The 21901-nt window shown below is 43.8% G+C and overlaps 1 protein-coding gene across 2 annotated transcripts in view; it reads right to left on the reverse strand.

The window, feature by feature from the left end:
• Positions 1 to 1640: 1640 nt before the first annotated feature.
• The window catches only part of Msh2 (mutS homolog 2), a 65510-nt gene continuing 45249 nt past the window's right edge, over positions 1641 to 21901 (reverse strand). For both annotated transcript variants that reach the window (XM_059248411.1, XM_059248412.1), the window contains 8 exons: positions 17920 to 18043; positions 16056 to 16206; positions 13763 to 13860; positions 10667 to 10912; positions 9270 to 9474; positions 7565 to 7812; positions 5478 to 5653; positions 1641 to 2010 (listed from right to left, as the gene is read on the reverse strand). In XM_059248411.1, coding sequence (XP_059104394.1) covers positions 1843 to 2010; positions 5478 to 5653; positions 7565 to 7812; positions 9270 to 9474; positions 10667 to 10912; positions 13763 to 13860; positions 16056 to 16206; positions 17920 to 18043 — 1416 coding nt within the window. In that variant the 3' untranslated portion in view covers positions 1641 to 1842. The remainder of the gene's footprint in view (positions 2011 to 5477; positions 5654 to 7564; positions 7813 to 9269; positions 9475 to 10666; positions 10913 to 13762; positions 13861 to 16055; positions 16207 to 17919; positions 18044 to 21901) is intronic.

Here is a 21901-nt window from a genome sequence, read left to right on the forward strand (position 1 = left end):
TTAGGACTTCATGGGCACCAGGCATGATGTGATGCAGACCTACGTGCAGGTGAATCACCACACATAACCAATAATTAATAAATTTCATAAGTAAGGGAAAGTAGTTTGTTTTTTTTCTCGAGACATGTGTAGCCCTGGCTGTCCTGGAACTCACTCTGTAGCCCAGGTTGGCCTTGAACTCACAGAGATCTGACTGCCTCTGCCTCTGGAGTACTGGAATTAAAAGGGTGTGCCAAAAAGTACTGTTTCTTGTGCTACCTGGATGGTACTCAGTGAAGCTGGAGCTCATCTTCACCTTTCAGCTATCATGGACCTTCTAATGTGCCCCCAGGAGAGAACGCTTTAGATAGAAAGCTGGAGCCACGGTTTCAATTTTACAAAGTTTATCCTCACCCACACTGCCCCCTCATATCCTGACCAACAGTGGCACTGCCACTTGAAGCTAGTCAGATCTGGAGGATGAAGTAACCTGGCATGGATGTTTGTGTCTGGTAATTAAAAAAAACAAAACAAAACAAAACAAAAACGAGGGAGTTTGACCTTGTAGCGCTCACCGCCCTGGCCTCACTATGTAGACCCACAGGCTGTGAACTCAGAGATCCACCTGCCTCTGTCCCCCAAGTGCTAAGACAAAGGTGTGTGCCACCATACCCAGCCCGAAAACCCTTTTATGTTTATAGCTGTCTACTATCTTTTCTCTTGGATAGTGACCTTTACTGATACTGCTCAGATACCATGATTATCCATTTCAGGTCCACAACTCAATGGTTTTGGTGTGTTCACAAGTGTGTCCACCCAAGATTATACTTGTATCTCACAAACACTGAACCCAAACCTCAACCCCAAACCACTGCTTATCAACGTATCTCTGGCAGGTGACTATCCTGTGTGGACCTCTGTGACCGGATTCTTTCACTCAGCACATTTTCAGGACTCTGTCCAGTTTTCCCTATGTATTACTTTGTTTCTCTTAACACAGATGAACATCATACAGCCAGAACACATTTCATTGATACACTCACCCACTGGGGACATTGGGACTGTTTCCACCTTTTGGCTACAATGAGAAATGAAAATCTTGGTGTTTGTGTGCCAATTTATGATGTGATGTTTTTCTTTCTCTTAGATATACACCCAGGACAGGAACTGCTTGAGGACCTACCATATTGTTGTTCCAAAGGGGCTGAAATTTCATATCCCACTGGTGTACAAGAGTTCCATCTCTACTCCCCTGACTCTAACTAACCTCACTCACACTCAAGGCTGTTACTTCACTTCTCAGATCTGTCCCTTCTCACTGGCTTACCATCCATTACTTACTTTCTTGGGAAAGGCATTTATTCAGGTCTCTTGCCTATTTTGTTGTTAACCGGCTATATAGAAACTTTTTTGAGGCGGGGTCTCATTATATAGACCAGGCTAGTCTCCGGCTGAAGAGGGGCTTCTGCCTCTGCCTACCATGTACTGGAATTAAAGGTGTGCGTTTAGTAGGCCTAAGATATTAATTATGTATTATGTATGTGTGCAGATATTTTTGGCCTCTGTTTTGAGGTTCTTTATTTGTATAAGGTCTATACGTGTTATTAGTAGAGTAAATGTATACAAAGGGAATATTTCAAAGAAATACACAGCACCTCAAATTCTACAAACTACGATTTTATTTATAAAATTCAGCATATCACAAAGTTGCCCATGCCCATTTCAACAGTACCCAGTTACAGATCTCCACTTGAGAATACTTCTGAAAATGTTTTCGGGTAAAGTATCATTCAGTACTTCGGTGCACTGCTATGCCAGGTCCTGCCGGTGAGCATATCCTCACCTTCACTCACTGGCGTTTTCTCATGTCACCTTTATTCGTGAGATGATTTCATTCACAAAACTATTATTCTTCGCGACCACCTCGGCTTTCAGTTGTTTTAGCCTCATTGTGATGTTCTCCTCTGACATGTCAGCAAAGGGCACTTGCTTCACCTTGGACAGGAACTCCATAATAATTTTCTCACCTTGCTGAAAAACACACATGTCCCAACATCATTAAAATGTCTCTTTAAAGTCCTTTAGGCAGTAATTAAATTTTTTTCTTTTAAAGATTTATTTTTATATGCAGGGTAGGGGTGGTGCAGGCCTCAGGAGGCAGAGGCAGGCGGATCTCTGTTGAGTTCGAGGCCAGCCTGGTCTACAGAGCAAGATCCAGGACAGGCACCAAAACTACACAGAGAAACTCTGTCTCGAAAAATGGAAAAAAAAAAAAAAAAAAGATTTATTTTTATTCATGTGTCTGTATGACATATGTCCATGGTGTCCTTAGAGGCCAGAGGATGGTGCTCGATCTCCTGGAGCTAGATTTATAGGAAGGAGGTCATGACCCACCAGATGTGGGTGCTGGGAACCGAACCAGGGCCTCTGGGAAGCAGCAAGCACTCTCCTCCAGCCAGCTGGAGCAATGAACTCTAACTTTGATCTCAATGTGCTACTCGATGTTCAGCAAACATTTTTATCGAAGTAGGCAAGCAATTCTTAGAATCACAAAGCCCTTGGCTGCTATGAATTTCCCAGAGCAAGTCATTAATAAGACAGTTATATTTTTGTTTTGTTTTTGTTTTTCAAGACAGAATTCTCTGTGTAGCCCTAGCTATCCTAGAACTCACTCTGTAGACCAGGCTGGCCTCAAACTCAGATCCACCAGCCTCTGCCTCCCGAGTGTTGGGATTAAAGGCGTGCACCACCACCTGCCGACAATTATACTTTATTCTCAGATGATAAAGAACTGAGATTTAGTAGTTCTTCGAGCCCTCTGCTTTAACTGACATGGAATTGAATCTCAGGGGAAAGCACTTAAGGTTTATAAGGCATACTTTGGGCATAAACACTGAAACTCTCTCTTACATGCACACACACACACACACACACACACACACACACACACACACACACACGCATACACGTGTGCACGCAGGATGTTTCCATTTCTACTTCTGCTCAGTGTTGTACCAAATGACATGGTTATTACTTTTAGGGCAAATTCCTGAACTCACATTCTTCATCTACAAAATGGGGATATTATCAACATCACACATTTGTCTTGAGGATTCGAAGAATTTACAGCAGGTCCAAAGCAAGCAATGATGAGTACTATGTAATTTATTACAGCAGGTGAAGCAGAACTCGGTGGCCTATTTTCACACAAGAGAACCAAATGGTACCATATAGGCAACCAGCAAGTATCCAGGAGGTAAGAAGCAGATATCTAACTACTAAAAGAGAAACACTTCTCCATTAAAAATCACATAGAAGGAACTGGCGAGATGACTCGGCAGGAAAGGTAAGCCTGGCCACCTGAATTTGATCTCGTAGACCTACATGGTGGAAGCTGAGAATGAATGCCTGTAAGCTGTCCCTGACCTCCACATGTGTACCAGGGTGTTCTCTCTCTCTCTCTCTCTCTCTCTCTCTCTCTCCCTCTCTCTCTCTCTCTCTCAGGGAAATTTAAACTCCAGCATTGCCAAGACAAAATGTACTTTCTAAAAAACAAAAACAAAAGCCTACACTAACAGCAGTTGAAAATGTTGTCTTCTTTAGCTTTAAAACTTTTCCAAACATGTCTTCTTATATCAAAAGTACGTGATTTCAGTTTTCTTGGAAACTAGGAGTTACATAAAACAGCCTGCCTAATTCCAATCTTCAGGATCTGTGAGTTTGATGTATTAAGGGAAGGGTGGATACAAAACCGTTCTGGGCTCAGGATGGCAGCTTTCCACGTCTAAAATTATGAGCAAGTTATATTTTTCCTTTTTGTATAGCAACTATCTATCTTTAAGAAAAGGAAAGAAACCATGGGTAAAAACTGAAGCTCCGCCAAGTCCAAGTCTGCCCCAACGTACCGCACTGTAGCGCTGCCAGGAGCAGGCAGCAGCCAGAGGCGTCTACGACCGACCGAGCAAGCCTGCGCTGTGAGAAGAGAGGGGCTAGACATACCCTGCAGCAGCTGCAGCACTGTGTGAGCATCCATCTGACCCCTAACTCAGAGGGCTCAACACAGGAGCCACCCTGGGAACAGACAGCCTGCCCACAAACAGCTCTCCTTAAGGAGGCTCAGACAGACCCATTTCTCCTACTTGCTTACATTCTAAACACAATGAGGGTAGGAATGGTTTTGTTGTTGTTTTACTTAGTCAATTTAGCTGGACATCTATAGCTTTAAAAATTAAATCTAGATTAACATGTATTTAATTAATTCTTTATGTTCCTAACTCCTACTACCAAATCTAGTACTTTAAATGACAGTGGGGGGCAGTGTGGGTGTGACAGAGGTGGGGGGGTAGTGTGGGTGTGACAGAGGTGGGGGGGGCAGTGTGGGTGTGACAGAGGTGGGGGGGGCAGTGTGGGTGTGACAGAGGTGGGGGCAGTGTGGGTGTGACAGAGGTGGGGGGCAGTGTGGGTGTGACAGAGGTGGGGGCAGTGTGGGTGTGACAGAGGTGAGGGGCAGTGTGGGTGTGACAGAGGTGGGGGGGGCAGTGTGGGTGTGACAGAGGTGGGGGCAGTGTGGGTGTGACAGAGGTGGGGGGCAGTGTGGGTGTGACAGAGGTGGGGGCAGTGTGGGTGTGACAGAGGTGAGGGGCAGTGTGGGTGTGACGGGGGCAGTGTGGGTGTGACAGAGGTGGGGGGCAGTGTGGGTGTGACAGAGGTGGGGGGTAGTGTGGGTGTGACAGAGGTGGGGGGGCAGTGTGGGTGTGACAGAGGTGGGGGCAGTGTGGGTGTGACAGAGGTGGGGGGCAGTGTGGGTGTGACAGAGGTGGGGGCAGTGTGGGTGTGACAGAGGTGGGGGGCAGTGTGGGTGTGATGGGGGCCAGTGTGGGTGTGACAGAGGTGGGGGGCAGTGTGGGTGTGACAGAGGTGGGGGCAGTGTGGGTGTGACAGAGGTGGGGGGCAGTGTGGGTGTGACAGATGTGGGGGGCAGTGTGGGTGTGACAGATGTGGGGGGGCAGTGTGGGTGTGACAGATGTGGGGGGGGGCAGTGTGGACACAGGAGCTAAATCCAGAGATTCCTGCGTGCTAGGCAGGTGCGCTACCACAGGACTATATCTGGCCCATATCCTTCCACCATACAAAGGAATATGGGATAGAAATTCAAGAGAAAGAGAAGCTGGGAGCCAGGAATGGTGGTCCACATGTCTAAATCCCAGCACTGTGGAGGAAGAGGCAGGTGGATCTGTGAGTTCTGGGTCAGCACAGTCTACACGGTAAATTCCAGCCAGAGCTATATAGTGAGACTTTGTGTCAAAAATGAAACAAAACAAAAACAACCCTAACCACCACCAGCAACCAACCCAGGGGTATTTTTTGGTTATGCTAAGAAATACGAGCCAGTAAGAAAGATCAATAATCAAGTCTGGAATCCTATATGGGAAGCCTGACCAATCATGTTTCCCGACACGCACAACAGAGGATCAGTAACTAAAGCCAAGATGACCAACCTCTCTCTCCAGGTAGCACTTCTTGGCAGGCGGTTCCATTTCATCACGGCCCTGGAAGGTTCCAATGTTCTGAAACTCCTCAAGCTCCAGAGCTTTCTGTTTGGCGCACTCGATCACATGCCGAGGGAAATTAGCAAGCTCAGCCACATGAATCCCAAAACTCTGATCACAGACGCCTACAGGAAATAGATAGGGGCTATGTTAATGGAGTGTCCCTTTTATTGTCATTAGAACACGTGATTCTAGATTATTTCAAAAGCATTAGCCAAGCGGTTCAGAGCACCTCAGACAAAACTTGCAAGGACGTGACCCACATCCTCACCCTCACTGTGCCTTACCACCTCAAGAACAAGAGAACCCAGAGACTGTGCGGCTGCACTTACGTATGACTGATGCTCCCACAAAGCTGCTCGACTCAATCAGGCACCAGCTGTTTGAAAAAACCTAGATATTGCTATAGTCAACGAGGCCATTCCACCTAGTTTATCTGGTAGTTAAAAGAGGTTTCTTTCAGGGGTAACTTACAACCAATAGGAGGTGGATTACAGGATCCAAGAGAGATGAGGTACAGTGCAGCATAGTTCTCTGGGGAACTCTGACTTGGTCTACAAATCCAGCCTCCAGGACCACGAGGAGCTAAGAGAGCGAACACATGCGCATCTCGGGTCTTAAGGGGTCTCCTCTTGCCACACCCCAGGGGCAGGTCATAGGCAGGTGTGGCAGTTACCTGCTGCCATACGGGGCAGTGTCTCAAGGTCAAAGCTGGAACAGCTACTGACTACAGCTAGGTCTACTTACTTATCCCCGCACTCTATCCAGAGGCAGACTGCTCAACCGGACACAACCAAAAGCAGACCACGGGCAAGTATCCGCTAGCACACCCACAACGAGGCGTGAACTTGCTTAATTTCTCTGTGCCACACCTGTCTAAGCCCTAAGAATTCTGAGGCCACTCTGTAGTATACAGCACATAAATAACAACTTAAAAACAGAACCAGAGTTTCATGCTGAATGCCAGATCTACTACAAATACTGTTTTCTCTAACAAATATCAATAATGTGAACACAGTAGCTCAAAATAATTCCCACTGCAGCGAAAACAAAGAGGGAAACATCAATTCTATGTGAACAGTAATAAGAACAAAAACATGTTCATGGGAAATCGAGACAGACACGTGAAAACCTGACTCTCTTGACTGGTGAAATAATCATCCAATACGGTAAAGAAACCTTTCAGAAGGATATACACTGTAATATGAGTGGGGGCTAGACAACAACCATCCGATTTTCTAGGAGGCCGCAGCATCAGCAGAACACTCCAGAACCACTTCTAACAGTGCCAGAGCATCTGGACCCACCAGCTTTAAATGACCATGTTTTTAGAACACAATCCTAAAAACACGAAGAGCCACATATGGCTCAATGGTTAAAAGCATGGACCGCCCTTCCAGAGGACACAGTTCAGTTCTTGGCACTCAAGTTAGGTGGCTTACAACTCCCTCTAAGTCCAGCTGGAGGAGATCCAACCTTTTCCGGACTCCGTAGCTGCACTCACATGCACTAACCCACACACAGACAAGACATAAATACACAGTTAAAAATAAAATAAAATAGGTCCCTTGAAAAATAATTATGTCAAGGTACTTTCTCTCCTCCACACACATACTTCAAAAACCAGGAACAAGCCAGACGGTGATGACACACACCTTTAATCCCAGCACTCGGGAGGCAGAGGCAGGTGGATCTCTGTAAGTTCAAGGCCAGCCTGGTCTACAAAGCCAGATCCAGGACAGGCACCAAAACTACACGGAGAAACCCTTTCTCGAAAAACAACAACAACAAAAACCAAACAAACAAACAAAAGAAACCAGCAACAAAAACAACCTACATTTATAACTGTAATAAATCAATCCCTCTCCTCTTTATTATTTTGATGCAGTGATGCAGATAATGTAAACTGCTCTTGTCTCTAGACTAGAAAGCCAGCGGTAAAGATCTCCTTAAAAACAATTAACAACAACTGAGAATAAATAACATGATGGTCACTGCTTCTGACACTGAGTTCCTGTCAAGCTGTGCATGCCCACCTTTTTTCACTTGGTAAAGCATAGTTAAGGTTTCTTCACTAGTTAGCGCTGTGACATGCAGATTGTTGACAGTTGGTATCTGGCTGGCCAAAGCAGTGAGTTCATGGAAATGGGTTGCAAACATGCAAAAGGCACCAATCTTCGTTGCAATGTACTCCGAGATAGCCCAGGCTAGCCCAAATCCATCATAAGTAGACGTTCCTCTTCCCAGTTCGTCAATGATTATTAAGGAATCTTTGGTTGCTGACCTGAAATGCATAATTACACAACATAAAATGTAGTTTGGAGTCTGACATGGTGGCACACATCTTTGATTCCAGCACTTGGGAGGCAGAGGCTGGCGGATCTCTGTGAGTTTGAGGCCAGCCTGGTCTACAGAGTTTTAGGATCCCCAGGGCTACACAGAGAAACCCTGTCTCAAAAAAAACACCTGCCCACACCCACACCCACACACAATGTAGTTCAGGGATCAGGACAGAAGAGGGGAAAGACTAAAAGAGCCAGAGGTAGTGGATGTCTGCAGCACAATATTATTTGTTGAACACAGGCATGGCACACATGAATCCACATTAGCGAGTGTTCTCTCTCTCTCTCTCTCTCTCTCTCTCTCTCTCTGCCTTTTGAGACAGGGTCTGTCTTTGTAGTCCAGGTTCTCCTAGAGTTCATTATGTAGATGAGGCTGGCCTCAAACCCACAGATCCCCCCCTGCCACTGCCTCCCTCCCCAGTGCCAGGATTAAAGGAGTGTGCCACCTCTCTACAGGCTTCTTTTCCTGCCAATTGCCACGTCATTCTTTAAAATGTAAAGTTATAGATTTATTGACCAATCACTAGTGTTAAACTGCAACACCACAGAGGACTTCAGCACTCTCTAAAACAGCAGTAGACGTAACAACCATCAGGGAAGAAGTATTTTCACCATTAGAACTGTAAGACTGGACTGGAGAGGTGGCTCGGTGCTTAAGAGCACTGACTGCTCTTCCAGAGGACCCGGGTTCAATTCCCGGCTCCACATGTCAGCTCACACCTGTCTGTAACTCCAGGTCCAGGGAACTTGACACCCACGACAAAACACCAATGCACATTAAAAAAGAACTGAACAAATAAGAGGAAGGTATGAACAAAGGACAAGGAGGACTGTTCCCGGTGTCATGAACAGTGGAAGCGAAAGCAGAGGTGATGACCCGAACCATTGAGAACGTTACTATGTATTTTGTGTAGCGTATTTGTGTGTGCACAAGTGCATGTATGTGCTCCATGGGCACAGAGGAACACGAGCTGGAAGCATCAGATGTACTACAGCTACACCTCTGCACCTAGAGTTACAGAGAGTTGGGAGCCACCATGTGGGTTGGTGCTGGAAACCAGGTCCTCTGCAAGAGCAGGAAGTACTCGGAACTGCTGAGTCGTCTCTCTGGTCCAAGGTCTTTATTTTTAAAAGATTACAAGCCGCTTCCCTGTTGTTTTCAGACACTTGCTGTGTTGCCCAGGCCAGTCTAAACAACTAGGACTGAGTTCCTCCCTGTCTACAGAGCAGCCCAGGACACACAACAGGTGTCCCAGCTCCAGTCACCCTTTTAAGGTAACATAAAGTACACATAGTTCACAGGCAAACAATCTCTAAACCAAGAATGAATCCACAACTATATTTCGCACAAAATGGGGCCACAGGTCTCCATTTTCAGGGGACGGAGACACACACATACCTGAGGATAGACGCAGTCTCCAGCATTTCAGCCATGAACGTGGAGACACCTTTCAGCTGGCTGTCACCAGCCCCAACGCGAGCCAAGATGCAATCCAAAATGGACACCTCTGCTGACTCACATGGCACAAAACACCCGGTCTGGGCCATGAGCACAATCACCCCAGTTTGACGAATGTATGTTGATTTACCTCCCATATTGGGACCTATAAAACAAATTACATCAAAAAGCAAGACATTGATTTCTTTCACTAGCAATTAAGATACTAGTCATTCAAAACTGCAACTGAAGATTACTTAAGTCACAATGGCATGCAAATCAGACACACAAGACAATGGAAAAACATGCACCAGGTCACTGTCCACACAGCATCCAAATGCAATGTTCTCACTGTTTCTTCAGACAAATCTATACTGAGCCCTTTTACAGGAGACAGGTCATAAAACATACGGCTAACCTGGAGCTTGACTATGATGTATAAATCTATATATATATATTACCCTGCTCAGATACCTACAGGCTAATTTAATAATGTCAAGAGTAGACCAACTGTTTAGTCAACAGTATTATTCATTAATAAATGGGCTAGTAATGAATAATCAGTCTGGGCAAACTCCTCATATCACTTAAACTCACGCTACATGACCCTTCTTTTGGCAAATGTACAATTTCCTTGTTTGGGTCAGGTTAAACAAACAATTTAAATAGCCACTTAGGGAAATGATAGAATGACGTCATAACTTCCCCAAGTTTATCTGTATAACTCTTACTTCTCTATTGTTTTCTAGACTCTGGATCTGCTTACTGTCTCTCAGAACAGCTCAGCTACTTTTAAATGAATATGAACACAGTGCTACATCTCAAAAGGATTGATAGCCTAAGCTAAGTTTTTCCAGGAGACAATTCTTATCCAATCTTCTAAAGACTGACTCTGGTGAGCTTTGTGGGTGAAACAATGTTTGCTTTAAATGCTGTGAATGCCTGCAACAGAATTTTTTATCAATACAATATTATCTCCTAAACTTTAACCACCCCAAAAGACTTCCTTCTAATCAAGATCTGAAAGCATTACTAACCTGAGTAATACATTTTTTTCTAATGTCAGAAACAGAGACTTTCTTCATCAATTTAAAACACATTATTTCCATTAAAAAAAAAAAAAAGTGTTAACCCTTTACAAAAAGCCCAGAAAGTAGGTTTTTGGTTTGTACCTTTCTCCCTCCTTAAACAAAGTTGAGCAGCTGGGTAGTGGTGGTGCAGCACTGAGGGCTGGGGGAGGCAGGCAAATCTCCATGAGTTTGAGGCCAGCCTGGGCTACAGAGCGAGTTCCAGGACAGCCAGAGCTACACAGAGAAACCCTGTCTTGAAAAACAAGAAAACAAAAACAACAAATTTACCAGTAATGATGTGAAACATCTGTTTATCCTTTTCAAAATGCACATCATTCGGAATAAAGGCAACTTCATCTTGAACTTCAACACAAGCATGCCTGGAGGCTTTCAGTGTAATTCTTCCTGTTCCTTTCTCCAAAATGACTGGCCGTACGTAAGGAACGGGTGCGGCATTTGAGACGTGAGCAAAGCTGACCACGGCGTCTAACTGAGCTAGCACATCATTGAGCGTCTGCATTGGCTCCACATAGCCTGCAAAAACATGAACCAGGACATGCACGTGGGATTATCAAATAATAAACACACACCTTATAATGAAGACCATTCCAAAACTTAACAAGTTTGCTATGATGAAATTCGAAAAGAAGCCTGAAACTATGGGCTGGAGAATTGGCTCAGCAGTTAAGCGCACGGGCTGTTCTTCGAGAGGACTCAGGTTCAATTCCCAGACCCATATAGCAGTTCACAACTGTAACTCCAGTTCAGGGGATCTGACACCCTCACACAGACATACATACAGGCAAAACATCAATGCACATGAAATAAATAAATAAATCTTAAAAAAAAAAAGCCTGAAACTCAATGCTATGTTAAATTTTTTTATATATCTTTAATGTTTTCCTTATAAAATCCGAATTAACTAGGACAAAAAGGCACTTTCCCCTCCTGTTGGGAAATTTAGGAAAGCACGCCAATGTCAAGGTCACACACAGACTGCAGGGTATTAGCCGAGTCTCACTTTGAGCAACTGGTGCACACAGAGCATTTCAGTATAACTGGATCCTAAGGGCCACTTGACACGTGTTCAGGATTCCACGCTGCCGCGGCACTAGAACCAAGTGATCACCATAACTCACTGGCACAGGCCAGACAAGAGACGTGAAGACGGCAATGTCAGAATTCAGGGTAGACTCTGAATGCTAATGGGGTGAGGACAAAGCACCCACGTGTCTCCTAACCTATCTATCACACGGATGTCAACATCAGGTGCTTCTGGAGAGTCCAGAACAAAGCTTAACTTCAATGGAGAAGGAGAAAAAGGAAATCTAAAACGGTTTCCCTACATTTTAAAAGAAGTTAGCATGAATTCAGGCTGACTCCAAATACGAAGCTCCAGACTCAGAGGTTACAACCCAGACCTTTACTAACAGGCGATGAACGGTTTCTGTTTTGTTTTGCTGGTTTTGAGGAAGACTCACAGTTGAAATAAACAGTATTTATAGGGCTCTTTAAAATACAAATTAGATTCAAGAACACAAATCAACTAAATTACTATGCTTCAGTTACCTGATATCACCAAGCAAAAATATCATCTTCATAAACCATCCCATTCACTTCTGCACCAATACATACAGCATGTTAAAATAAAACCTCGGGCTGGAGAGATGGCTCAGAGGTTAAGAGCACTGACTGCTCTTCCAAAGGTCCTGAGTTCAATTCCCAGCAACCACATGGTGGCTCACAACCATCTGTAATGAGATATGGTACCCTCTTCTGGCCTGCAGTCATACATGCTGTATACATAATAAATAAATAAATCTTTAAAATAAATAAATAAATAAATAAAACCTCAAGTTCTGCCTTTCTTCTGCCCTGTTACGAACACTCATAACAGTGAAACAGTTTATAGAATTAAACATGCACATAGCTTTTTAAGACTCATTACTCCTAAGTAATCAGCACACAGCCCTCAGAAAAAAACATCGCCCTGTTTCTTCACGCTGTCCTAAGTGTGCTCTAGACCACGGTGGTGGGGTCACAGGACCGTACAGTAGTCAGTGTTCCCATTTCCCCAGCTGTCCTCTATGCTGGAGTAAGTGTGCTCTAGACCACGGTGGTGGGGTCACAGGACCGTACAGTAGTCAGTGTTCCCATTTCCCCCAGCTGTCCTCTATTCTCAACTGCAGCTCTGGGCCTCTGACTTGGTTGGTGTGTTCCTTTAAGTCTCCCTTAATCTTGAACAGAGCCTGTCCCTTTTATGATTCTTGAAAGGATCATTTGTAAAGAGTCCACGCATAAAAAAGAATGTCCCACGATCCAGATCCACCCAATGTTTTCCTGTTTATACGTCAGGCTAATGTGTGGGGCAAGACTACAGCACAGTGATGCTGTGGGTCCGAATCACCTCAGCTCGTGCCGTCATCCCACAGCGGCTCCTGCTAGCGCTCACCTCCTGTGTTCTGTGAAGTTTATGTCTAAACCCTTCAGACTAACACACACCACTACCTACCCTGCACTAAACATACACTCATGCCATTCTATAGGCAGGTAACATACAGCGATTAACATTGCCCCTTCAAATAAAAAACACCACCTCCAATAACGCATCAAGACTAGACTGAAAACCCATGTAACAGCACACAGAACTGACACTAGCTGTTCTTGTACAATCTGTATTTGTTTTACAGTGATATTCAGTTCCAGATCCTACGGTGTGAACCTACAGACAATGACTTAAAAGGAACATTGTACAGTGGCTCACAACTTCAATCTCAGCATGTGAGAGGTATGACAAGAGCACATTTCAGCTAAGGAGTTCAGGGACTAGCCAGGACAAGTGATCCTGCCTTCAAACAGTAAGAGCCAGTGAGAGGGCTGAGCGGATCAAATGCCTGCCACCAACCTGACTACTGATCACTGGAGTTCAATCCTAGGACCACCAACCTGACTACTCATCACTGGAGTTCAATCCTAGGACCACCAACCTGACTACTCATCACTGGAGTTCAATCCGAGGACCACCAACCTGACTACTCATCACTGGAGTTCAATCCGAGGACCACCAACCTGACTACTCATCACTGGAGTTCAATCCTAAGACCACCAACCTGACTACTCATCACTGGAGTTCAATCCTAGGACCACCAACCTGACTACTCATCACTGGAGTTCAATCCTAGGACCCACAAAGTAGAAAAGAGAACCAACTCTTGCAAGCTGTCCTCTGGCCTCTACAAGCACAGGCACACACGCACATATACAGATAAATAAATGTAATAATAAAAAATTAAAACAGAAGCAAAACTATCTTCAAACATCCTGATGCTTTTCTAATAAACAAGCAAACAAGCAAACAGGCCATATTCAAAACATTCCATTTACCTGAAGAAATATTGACAATTTCTTTAACAATGGCATCCTGGGCCTCCTCATACTCGCCTTTATTCTTAGTATATTCTTCATTTAAAGAAGACAGTTCACTGCAAATCAAAACATGGCATTATTAAAAATATCAAAATGTTTGCCAGAAGTAATGTGAATTACACAAATATATTCATATTTGTCATATGAAGCATCTTAACAATAAAAATTAAAAATTGAAATACAAGTAGAAAAATGGGCAACCAAGCTGGGTGTTGTGATGCATACCTTTAATCCCAGCACACAGAATGCAGAGGCAGGCAGTTTTCTGTGAGTCAAGGCCAGCCTGGTCTACACAGTGAGCTGCTTCCTGAACAGCCAGGGCTATGTAAGAGACTCTGTCTCCAAAAATAATAAAAAACAAACAACAAGCCGGGCAGTGGTGGCGCACGCCTTTAATCCCAGCACTCGGGAGGCAGAGGCAGGCGGATCTCTGTGAGTTCAAGGCCAGCCTGGGCTACAGAGTGAGTTCCAGGAAAGGCGCAAAGCTACACAGAGAAACCCTGACTCAAAAACAAACAAACAAACAAAAAACCACTAAATGAAGAAAAATGGGCAACACAGAACACGAAAAGTACAGTTAAAATACAAACTACTGAAGAAAGTCAAAGATAAACCTAGGGAAAATGCCAGCCTCAAAGAAAAGGAATGGAGCTGGCTGGTGAGGCGGCTCAGGAGGCAGAGGTGCCCACCACAGTCTGACGGGAGTTCAATCTCCAGGAGCCACAGGACGGGAGAAAACCAGTCACCCTCCGCCCTCCGTGTGTGCAGTGTGGCATGCACACACCCCCCACACACACAAAACAAAAAGCAGTAAGTATCTTAAAAGAAGAAAAGGAATTAAGAGGAGAAAAAGAAGAGACCGAGGGAAGTGGAAGGGAACTGGCGGGAAGTGGAAGGGAACTGGCAGGAAGTGGAAGGGAACTGGCGGGCCAAGGTGTAACAGCAGCAGCACAAAGAAGATCGCTATGGGGAAGCCAAGGGGGTTAAAGAAAGGACGTGAACGCGTCATCAAGTGAGACCGGAAGTCGGGCTGCAGAAGAGGCGGCTGCTCCAGATCACAGAGGCCACAAGTCTAAGATTCTATTCTGAGTGACACTCACGGGAGCCTTTTAAGAAGAAAACTACATACACAGTAAGCATTCCACCTGTTCCACAACTTGAAGAGTAAATGGATTTTTTCACAACTTTTAGTACCGTGTGGCCATCCAGTCCACTCTCTTTTATATCTGAATAACCCATGTGTTTATGTAACTTAAAAGGTATTTTACTGAAACAAGAGTGATACAATGTATCGGAAAAACAACATGCTTTTAATCACAGCACTTGGGAGACAGAGGTAGGCGGATCTGTAAATTGGAGTTCAGCCTGGTCTACAGAGCAAGCTCCAGGACAGCCAAGGCTACACAAAGAAACCCTGTACTAGAAAACCAAAAAGAATTAAAAAAAAAAAAAAAAAAAAAGGAAAAGGAAAAAAACAAAAACACAAAACAAAACCTTTTCTACCTATGAATAATTCTATCCAAAACTTCCTGAGATCAGTTTAAAAAGAAAAAGAAGAAAAAAGTTAAGTTTTTTCAGTAGCATACATAACATAGCTGTAATATAGTGAACAGCCCCAGTAAGGCAGTATCTACCTTAACTAATTTATACATTCAGCTGAAACAGCAGATGTTTTTCTTTCTACTTGATAAATGATACCAAAACTTTCCTAAAGAAATAGATGAGGGGCTGGAGAGATGGTCAGCATTTAAGAGAGCTTGCTGCTCTTCCAGGACCAGAGTTCAAATCACAGCCACCTGTAATTCCAGCTCCAGAGGATCCAAGGCCTCTAGCTTCTTATGCACATACCCATTTACAGACACACACACACACCTTAATTTAAAAAACAAAAATAAATCCTTTATAAGAAAACTAAACAGACAAAAATAAAGCAGGATACAAGGGGAACCAGTTCCAATGGACACAGAAACAGCAATTATTAATTCAATCTACTTGGGTTTTCTAGAGGCTGTTTCTGTTGCTTGGGGGAGGATCTCACTCTGATGCCAGGGCTGCCCCTGAACTCATGGCAATTCTCCAGCCTCCATGGAGCTGGGACTCCAGGCATGAGCAAGCCTCCTGGCTAACAGCTGAATATATGAAGAGCTTCTTGGGAGAGAGTAAAGCCTGACTCTTGGTCGATGCTTTTTAAACAGTGAATGCTAAAGTGAAAGCCCTCTGTCAAAGACATCAGAGTAGCATGCTCGCCCACCTGTTGGTAAACTTAACTCCGTTCTTCTGAATATCCACTGTGCTGAAGTTCTTATTGTTTCGAAGGACTCTTTCTTCCTTGCAGGTCACACGAAAATAATATCCAAACTGTGCGCTGGAATCCAATTTAATCTGTTTGCCAGCATCCAAACCTTTATGATCAGAAAAAAACTAGGTCATAAACACATACACTTTTCAGTGTAAATGGTTAAAATCATTACATCTGAATAGTGCAACACTTAGGACAAGGCAAAATACTGGAAATTATTATTATCTCACTGGAGAAGATTCAAATCTCACTTCATTGGAGAACTATGTAAAAATATACCTATGGAGTCCTTAACCTCTCCTATAAAGGCTGGCCACTAACATGGAAGAAGCTGCTTTTTATACGGGTAAACCCACCCAAGGTGGCAGAGCACCAGCTGTGAACAGCACACCCCAATTCAGATGTTGGATGCCTACGAAAATGGGTATGGTACGGCCCATGCTTAAGCAGTTTTGCATAGGGCTTCTTTTATTTATTTTGAAGATTTATTTACTTATTATGTACACAGAAGAGGGTGCCAGATCTCATTACAGATGGTTGTGAGCCTCCATGTGGTCGCTGGGAATTGAACTCAGGTCCTCTGGAAGAACAACCAGAGCTCTTAACCTCTGAGCCATCTCTCCAACCCTATTTTATTTTTTAATATATATTTATTCTCATGTGTGCGTGTGCATGTGTTTGTGTGTGTGTGTGTGTGTGTGTGTGTGCGCGCGTGTAACTGTGTGCCATGGTTCATGTGCTGAGGTCAGAGGACAAACCATGCATGTTAGTTTCCTCTCTCCACCACGTGGGTCAAAGGCTGGCCACGAGGCTGCTTGGTGGTGAAGTGCCTTGACTCACTAAGCCTCCATCAAAGGCCAGGCTTCTCTACTTAACCGAAGAATGTTTGAAAATTAGGGTAGAACTGAAAGTGGCCAAATGCAATTTCTTCTTTTTTTTTTAAAAAATAACTTATTTAAATTTGTTTTATGTGCACTGGTGTGAAGGTGTTGGATCCTCTGGAACTGGAGTCACAGACAGGTGTGAGGTGCCATGTGGGTAGTGAGAATTGAACCTGGGTCCTCTGGAAGAGCAGCCAGTGTTCTTAACCACTATACCATCTTTCCAACCCTGCCAAATGCAATTTCTTTCTTTCTTTCTTTCTTTCTTTCTTTCTTTCTTTCTTTCTTTCTTTCTTTTTTTTTTTTTTCGAGACAGGGTTTCTCTGTGTAGCTTTGCGCCTTTCCTGGAACTCACTTGGTAGCCCAGGCTGGCCTCGAACTCACAGAGATCCACCTGGCTCTGCCTCCCGAGTGCTGGGATAAAAGGCGTGCGCCACCACCGCCCGGCTCAAATGCAATTTCTAAACAAAAATTTGACCGGACAATCAGAGTCTAGAACAACTAGGCTTTACTCTTGTTATGCGCAGAAAATTTCAGAGCACACAATGATTTATCAGCTCAACTTTATGTATCTAAGATTTGTGAAATTTTCTATCCTGGCCTCTGCTCATAATTTTACTCAAAATGATTATTAGACCCCAAAAAAAACAAAATACTATACAGCAATTTGTTAGCTGAAGAAAAGTAACTGAAATTAATAGCAACAACTACAGACAGCCCTCATCTGCGGAGAAAGGACAGCAGAGAGCCGTGTGTAAAAAAAACAACAAGGTTTTAATAACAGAATCTCAAAATGGGAACCCCACAGTGACCATCTGCCATCAGCAACAATTAGTCTCAAACCGAAGCAAGTGCCCTTTTGGGGGCAGAAACCAAGATTGGGTACCAATGTGATCACTGTACAAATGATTCAGACCTCCATAACTCATCCTTACCAAGACCCCGGGCAGCACTTATTAACGTAGCCTGCATCTTCTTTTCCAGGCCATCCATTACTTCTCTTAGTTCACTCAGGTTAGGATCAAATGAAGGTTTTACAAGGAACTCATGGTTTTCCACCTGTACACAGAACAAGGAGTCACTAAACTATGCAGACAAATGGGTGAAGACAGAATTTACCTATGGAAATGTGGCTGACGTTGGCAGGATTGACCGTCCCTGAGTCACTCGGACAACACTGAGAACCTTTACTTATTAACAGACTTTAACAGGAGCTTACAGCCGGGCGGTGGTGGCGCACGCCTTTTATCCCAGCACTCGGGAGGCAGAGCCAGGCGGATCTCTGTGAGTTCAAGGCCAGCCTGGGCTACCGAGTGAGTTCCAGGAAAGGTGCAAAGCTACACAGAGAAACCCTGTCTCGAAAAAACAAAAACAAAACAAAAAAAAAACAAAAAAAAAAAAGGAGCTTATGACGGCTTAGATACACAGGAATTACCCACTGGAAACTGCACACATCTCCAACGCTAGCCTTACTGCTGAAGAACTGCTGAAGAACGTTGTTTGGAACCGTCACCAAATTATAGCTTTTCCCAAAGCAGAGAGCTGTCTGAAGAACATTAAGTAACAGTCCTAACTCGGCACAGGACCCCACTCTAAGAACGCTGCATCTAGTTAGTGCTGGCGAGATGCTCAGCGGGTAAAGAACTGTTACAGTTACACGTTCATCAAAATTTCATGATTTGAAAACACATTTGGGTGTGTGTGGGGGTGACTGCTGGGTCAAACCCAGTCATGGCACTCTTAAATACTCTGCTTTTGTAAACTGCTCCTACATTCCTTTTCTGGAGACAGGCTCTCACTGTGTAGCTCTGACTGGCCTGAATCCAGAACTTGGGGATCTGTCGGCCTCTGCTCCAGAGTACTGGGATTAAAGGTGTGCACCGCCATGCCTGGCTTTTGCTCCTATTATTAAATAATAAGAAACTGTAATGAAAAATGGATCTCATTTATGAGAAGAAAGACATACATGAAATTTTCAAGTCTTTATTATGTAGAGACCTTTATAAAGACAATTTATTTGAAGATTAAATAGAATTGGTTTCAAGTGATGGGGCAAACCATGGAAACAGGCACTTAAATCAAATGTTAATAGCTGTTCATGCCTAGTGATTGTTCTTTTTTTAAAACAAATGACTAAAAGTTAAACAAATAAAATTACAAAGGAACATTTTAAAAAGAAGTCTATCTGTACCAGGCATTAAAATTATTAAATACACAATTATACATAAAAGCTTAATATGAGAGTGAGTCAATTTTCTCAAACAAGACGACAAAAACATTCCCTAAATAAGGCTGAAACAAATTGCTCCTAATTATTATCCACTTAATCAGAGCACATCTTCACACTCCTAAAGTGAACTACCTAATAAAAATCAAATTACAGAAAGCTAGCAGAAAATGAGTATTAAAAATAAACCATGTTTCAACTATATAAAACATTAAAAGCTAAAATTCTGAATAGTTTTTCCCCTTTTTTTTTGGTTTTTCAAGACAAGGTTTCTCTGTTTAGTCCTTGCTGTCCTGGAACTCACTCTGTAGCCCAGGCTGGCCTCGAACTCACAGAGATCCGCCTGGCTCTGCCTCCCGAGTGCTGGGATTAAAGGCGTGCGCCACCACCGCCCGGCTGAATAGATATTTTTAAAGATGAAAGATATATTATCAGTTTTACCAAAAATATAAAATCATAAAGGGTAGTTTTTCTTTTTGTCAAGGCATTTCTCTGCACGTTAAGCATTAGGGTCATTGAACGGACAGGCATAAGCGCCTGAAATGAGCAGTAAAGGGGGAGGGGAGCACTGTAATAAAGATAGGACTATTTAAACAGCCCTGAGCTGTTCTCCAGCCTTCCTGATGCAGGCACAGTCCACCAGTGTCTCTCCTACCTCCTGCCCCCAACCCTAAGGAAAAGAAACCGCAGCCGAAACCACACACTCCTTCACACTCCTTCACATCTGCTGAGAGCGGAAGTTGGGAGACTGTTTAAAAACGAAGAGGAGCAGGGCTGGGCGTGCGGGTACATGCATTTTATTTTAATCCCAGCACTCAAGAGACAGAGCAGGCAGACCTCTGAGTTTGAGGCCAGCCTGGTCTATATACGAAACAAGTTCCAGGACAGCCAGGACTACAAGAATTTTCTTTCTTGAAAAAGAAAACAGGCCGGTTGGTGGTGGCACACACCTTTAATCCCAGCACTCGGGAGGCAGAGGCAGGAGGACCTCTGTGAGTTCGAGGCCAGCCTGGTCTACAAAGTGAGTTCCAGGAAAAGGCGCAAAGCTACAAAGAAACCCTGTCTCGAAAAACCAAAAAAAAAAAAAAAAAAAAAAAAAAAAAAAAACCAAAAAAAAAAACCAAAAAAAAAAAAAAGAAAAAGAAAAAGAAAACAACAACAACAGGGGTGCTGGAGAGACGGCTCATTGGTTAAGAGCAGTGGCTGCTCTTCCAGAGTTCCTGAGTTCAATTCCCAGCAACCACATGGTGGCTCACAACCATCTGTAATGAGATCTGGTGTGAAGGTACACATGCAGGCAGAACACTGTATACATAGATAAATAAATCTTTCAAAAAAAAAGTGGGGGGAAGGGCAAAATGCAATAAGGATATTTGTTACTCTTTGACACTGCAATACTCAAAGATAATATATGTGCATAATAATTTATCAACAGAACAGAGTATTAATAGTCATTTCAACATATAATGAAGCTTATCTAGAAATAAGGACCAACACTTGAGACAATTACAGGGGAAAACAAGGCTGTCAGGTGGATGGACTGCAGTGTGCTTCTTCCAGTGAAGTTCCAATCCTCAACCCCACCACCCAGAAACCTAACGCTTAAGCAGGACCCTGAGAATTTTCACTAATCCCAAGTCTGGAGAGGGAATCCTTATCTCCTTCCTGAAATAAAAAAGTACAGTTCTGAGAGCTGCTGGGAAGCAGCACCCACACGGAGGCTCTCAATCACCCTTAATTACAGTTCTAGGGACGCAATATCCTCTTCTGTTTCTGGCTCCTGCATACACACATAAAATGAAATAAATACGTAACAAATAAATGTTTAAAACAAAAATGGAGAAAGAAAGAGCTGCTGGGAAGACCTAAGCAAAGCAAGGGGGAACTGAACAAGTAGGTTTTTAACTTCAATAAACGCAGCTAAAGGGAACACATCAAATGGTCATCCTCCAGCAGTCTGCCACTTGCTTTACGGTACAGTCTTTCAAACACTATTGTTGTAGAGTATTACTTTAAGGTGTATTATTTTTGTTTATGTTGCATTTGTTTAGCTCTGTGAAGCTGTGTTTCTGTGTGTGTTTAAAACATCTGAGCCAGGCGGTGGTGGCGCAAGCCGGGCGGTGGTGGCGCACGCCTTTAATCCCAGCACTCGGGAGGCAGAGCCAGGCGGATCTCTGTGAGTTCGAGGCCAGCCTGGACTACCAAGTGAGTTCCAGGAGAGGCGCAAAGCTACACAGAGAAACCCTGTCTCGAAAAACCAAAAAATAAAAAAATAAAAAAATAAAAAAAATAAAACATCTGATGGTCTGATAAAGAGCTGAACGGACAATAGCAAGGCAGGAGAGAGGATAGGCGGGGTTGGTAGGCAAGGAGGGAGAAATCCGGCAGGAGAAAAGATTGAAGGAGCCATTGAAGGAGGAGGAGTCCAGGGGCCAGCTAACCAGCCACAGAGTAAGAGTGAAAGTAAGATTACAGAAGTAAGAAAAGGAAAAAGCTCAGAGGCAAAAGGTAGACGGGATAATTTACAGTTAAGAAAAGCTGGCTAGAAAGAAGCCAAACTATGGCAGGGCATTGATAATTAAGAATAAGCCTCCACCTGTGTATTTATTTGGGAGCTGGGTGGTGGGCCCCCCCAAAAGAGCAAAAACAACATCAATGCACTATCACCTACCAGGCCACTAAAACAAGTC

This window comes from Peromyscus eremicus, chromosome 22 (assembly GCF_949786415.1).
Source record: "Peromyscus eremicus chromosome 22, PerEre_H2_v1, whole genome shotgun sequence".
NCBI lineage: Eukaryota > Metazoa > Chordata > Mammalia > Rodentia > Cricetidae > Peromyscus > Peromyscus eremicus.